This window comes from Musa acuminata, chromosome BXJ2-2 (assembly GCF_036884655.1).
Source record: "Musa acuminata AAA Group cultivar baxijiao chromosome BXJ2-2, Cavendish_Baxijiao_AAA, whole genome shotgun sequence".
In the NCBI taxonomy this organism is placed as follows: Eukaryota; Viridiplantae; Streptophyta; class Magnoliopsida; order Zingiberales; family Musaceae; genus Musa; species Musa acuminata.
In genome coordinates, this window is record NC_088339.1 from 3,551,686 (window position 1) to 3,555,000 (window position 3,315).

The 3,315-nt window shown below is 39.9% G+C and overlaps 1 protein-coding gene across 1 annotated transcript; it reads right to left on the bottom strand.

The window, feature by feature from the left end:
* Positions 1 to 320: 320 nt before the first annotated feature.
* Positions 321 to 3,305, bottom strand: LOC135605126 (myb-related protein P-like). Its single transcript, XM_065094849.1, has 3 exons — positions 3,053 to 3,305; positions 2,771 to 2,900; positions 321 to 1,242 (listed from the first exon to the last, which is right to left on the bottom strand). Exons 1-3 carry the CDS (start codon positions 3,183 to 3,185, stop codon positions 543 to 545), a joined length of 963 nt encoding a protein of 320 aa, XP_064950921.1. The 5' UTR covers positions 3,186 to 3,305; the 3' UTR covers positions 321 to 542.
* Between the last annotated feature and the right edge of the window lie 10 nt (positions 3,306 to 3,315).

Below are 3,315 nucleotides of genomic sequence, written 5' to 3' on the forward strand. Positions count from 1 at the left end.
TATATCTAATCCACGCAATACTTTATTTATCCCTATCTTAATTATTTTTTCAATAATTTCTTCAAAAACAAATTAATATTTGAGTATAATTTTGGAAGAATTCGTAGAGCTCCTATGCGAGGTTAAATTACGGCTACATTGGGATTAGCTCAAAAGACTCGAAATTTCTAAGAGTAATAGTAAACCAAGTACTTGTAATTCGATATGCGTTCACATCGCTTTCCTTAGCAAGAGAAAAGTGTCGAGTAGCCAGAAATGAATGGATCAAAAAGGTCTCTAAGCTAATTATCGTCACACAAAAGAGCCAAACATTTCCTACGTCATTCCATAATCTCCTAAAGAGCCTCTTTTTATTTGAAAAGTGGTAAGGAATCTCAAATGACAACCCCAAAAAGATTGTGAAAACATGCATCATTGATGGCACACCTTCACTCTACAAGAACTACTCTCTTTCTGATGACTTTGCATGGTTCCTAGAAGTCGCAACTGTTCCTTTCTAACACGAAGAGCAGTAAGTACCGTCTCCAAAGGACGCTCTAACCTCAAATAAGCCAGCCATCATCTAACGAGCCTTCTTGGTATCCACAGTCATCCACACCACGGAGGGTTAACTCCCCATTTCCACTGTCCCACATCCATGGCCACATCTCTCCAGCTTCCTCGTTGGCCCCCAAGTCCCACTCCAAGAGCTTCTCCCTTTGCCATGAACCCATCTCATCCTCACTCTTGGATGCCAATTCAACTCTACTTGTGCTCATCACACCACTGGCTACCTGAGTGTACCCCAACCCAATCATGCTTTCCTCACTTGGACCAAACAGCACGTGTTCCATATCAGCATCTGTGTCCCAAAGCTCACTTACCATCTCTTCATTAGGATCCATGGTGATCCCATCAAACGTGACGCTGCTAGCTGGTTGGTTTTGATCAGGATCCGAAACCATGATATGACCCTCATCACTCTGCACTACCGAAGATGGGGGCCGGATGTCAGCCATGTCTTGCTTATCTCTTCTGATTTCTCTATTCATGGTGTTGGTCTTCTTCATGGCCGACCGGTCAATGCTGGCACCCTGCTGCCTGCCCCCACCACCGCGAAGCTTGCTGAGGTCTAAGACTGCGGCCTCGCTGTCCATTCCAGTTCGCCGGAAGCTTTGGATTTTTCTGCTGAGGTGAGAGTTCCAGTAGTTCTTGATCTCGTTATCTGTTCTTCCCGGGAGATGGCCGGCTATTAGGGACCACCTGCAATGACAGAAGGAAAGACTTCATGAGAGACTCATCGTTGTCGCTCCTTACCTTGATCGTCACTGGCATCGGTCAAAATTAATGCAGTCACGTGAAATTTGATGCGACAACTGAAACGCTCTGGACGGTTGAGCTTATTGAGAAAGTATATTCGCATCTAATTAACTCTACATCATATTATTGATACGGTTACTGCCGTCGAGGATTCAAACTGGACTTCGGCGCATGCAGTAGTCATGCGTGCAAGGATTTAGAATAACTAGTTTGTTGATCTCGTTGTCAAGAGTAGAGTCTCCATCGTTGCCATCTCCCAGATTGGTTTTGCGATCAGTAAAAGGGAGAAGATCACTATATATATATATATACATATTATATACATATATATATACATACATATATATACATATATATATACATATATATACAATACATATATATACATATATATACAATACATATATATACATATATATATATATACATATATATATATATACACATATATATATATATACACACATATATATATATACACACATATATATATATATACACACATATATATATATATACACACATATATATATATATACACACATATATATATATATACACACATATATATATATATACACATATATATATATATACACACACACATATATATATATATATATATATACTTCCTTAAACTCTGAACTCTTAAATCTACAATAAAATGTCATTGATACTTTCCTTGTGTACAGGTATCCTCTGAATAAACTAAAAACAGATTCTCTCTCTATCTCTCTCTCCAAGAAGTTAATTATTCTTTTACCTGTTAGCAAATAGCAAGTCAAAACTTGCAGTCTAAAAGAATCAAGAAAACATAAAAGAAGAGATTGAGATTAATAAACAAGAAGCCATGTACGTCAGGTTGTCTTTAGTAGTTTTTTCCTGTTTTCTTTATTATGTTTGTTTTGGTGTTAAGCTAAAAGGATTCTGACATCCATGGCGGTAAGCAGAGAGAGAATGAGAGAGGCGTGATGGCGACGAGAACATACAACTTTTCTACAACACGACAAGGCTCTACAAGCTTCAAAAAGTGTACAGAGAAACCCTCGTTTTCCACTTAGGTCCACTGTCACCTCCCGTATTTAAGGAGGGTCGTCTGTATTCGCATAAAAAAGGGATGAATCCTGTCCTGGTGAGCCCACCTCTCTGTCGATGTGGGCAAACTCCGTGCATGTGAAGAGAGGCAAAAGCATGCACAGCGACTAAAATATGTAAAATAGCGAGAAAAGAACCAATTAATCATCAACTCTCATCAGCAGAAAGGACAAAAAAAATCATCATGTGAGCAACACGCAGTTTGGTTTATTATAAAGTAATGGACTGCCTCGATTGATAGATGGATTTGCCATGAACTCCATGAGAATCCCCAAAATCATTGTTTGACTTATATATGTAACTTCCTCAAACTATCATGTAGAAGCCACTCTCGATGAAAACATGAAAATGGAGGTAAAAGGATTAGAGCGGTCACCTGTTTCCAAGAGTGGCGTGCAGCTTGATGATGATATCCTCCTCCTCTCTAGTAATGTTACCTCTCTTTAGGTCAGATCTGAGGTAGTTTATCCATCTGAGTCTGCAGCTCTTTCCACACCTCAAGAGCCCTTCCAAACCCCAAATACCAAAAAATAGCAAAGCAAAGAAAGAAAGAACAATACAAACAGATTAGAAACCATCCCATGCTCAAGAAGATATAGTTATGCATATGTTCCGAATCCATTTGAACATGAGAGAAGTATATATATTCTTGTTTGACCTGCATTCTTGGGCAGTGATCTCCAGGACCCTTCTCCATTAGCAGCAATGTACTTCACCAGGATCTCATCCTCTTCCGCTGTCCACCTCCCCTTCTTCAGCCCCACCTTCTCACAGCATGGAGCTCTCCCCATTTTCTCCCAGACGTTGGAGAAGGAGAGAGCGAGATAGATGGAGGATGAAGATCTGAGTCTGATCTCTACAATGCGAGGGTGGTCAGTGGTAGTTTTCGGGGGACGGGCTCTAATATAAGTTGGCTGCAAC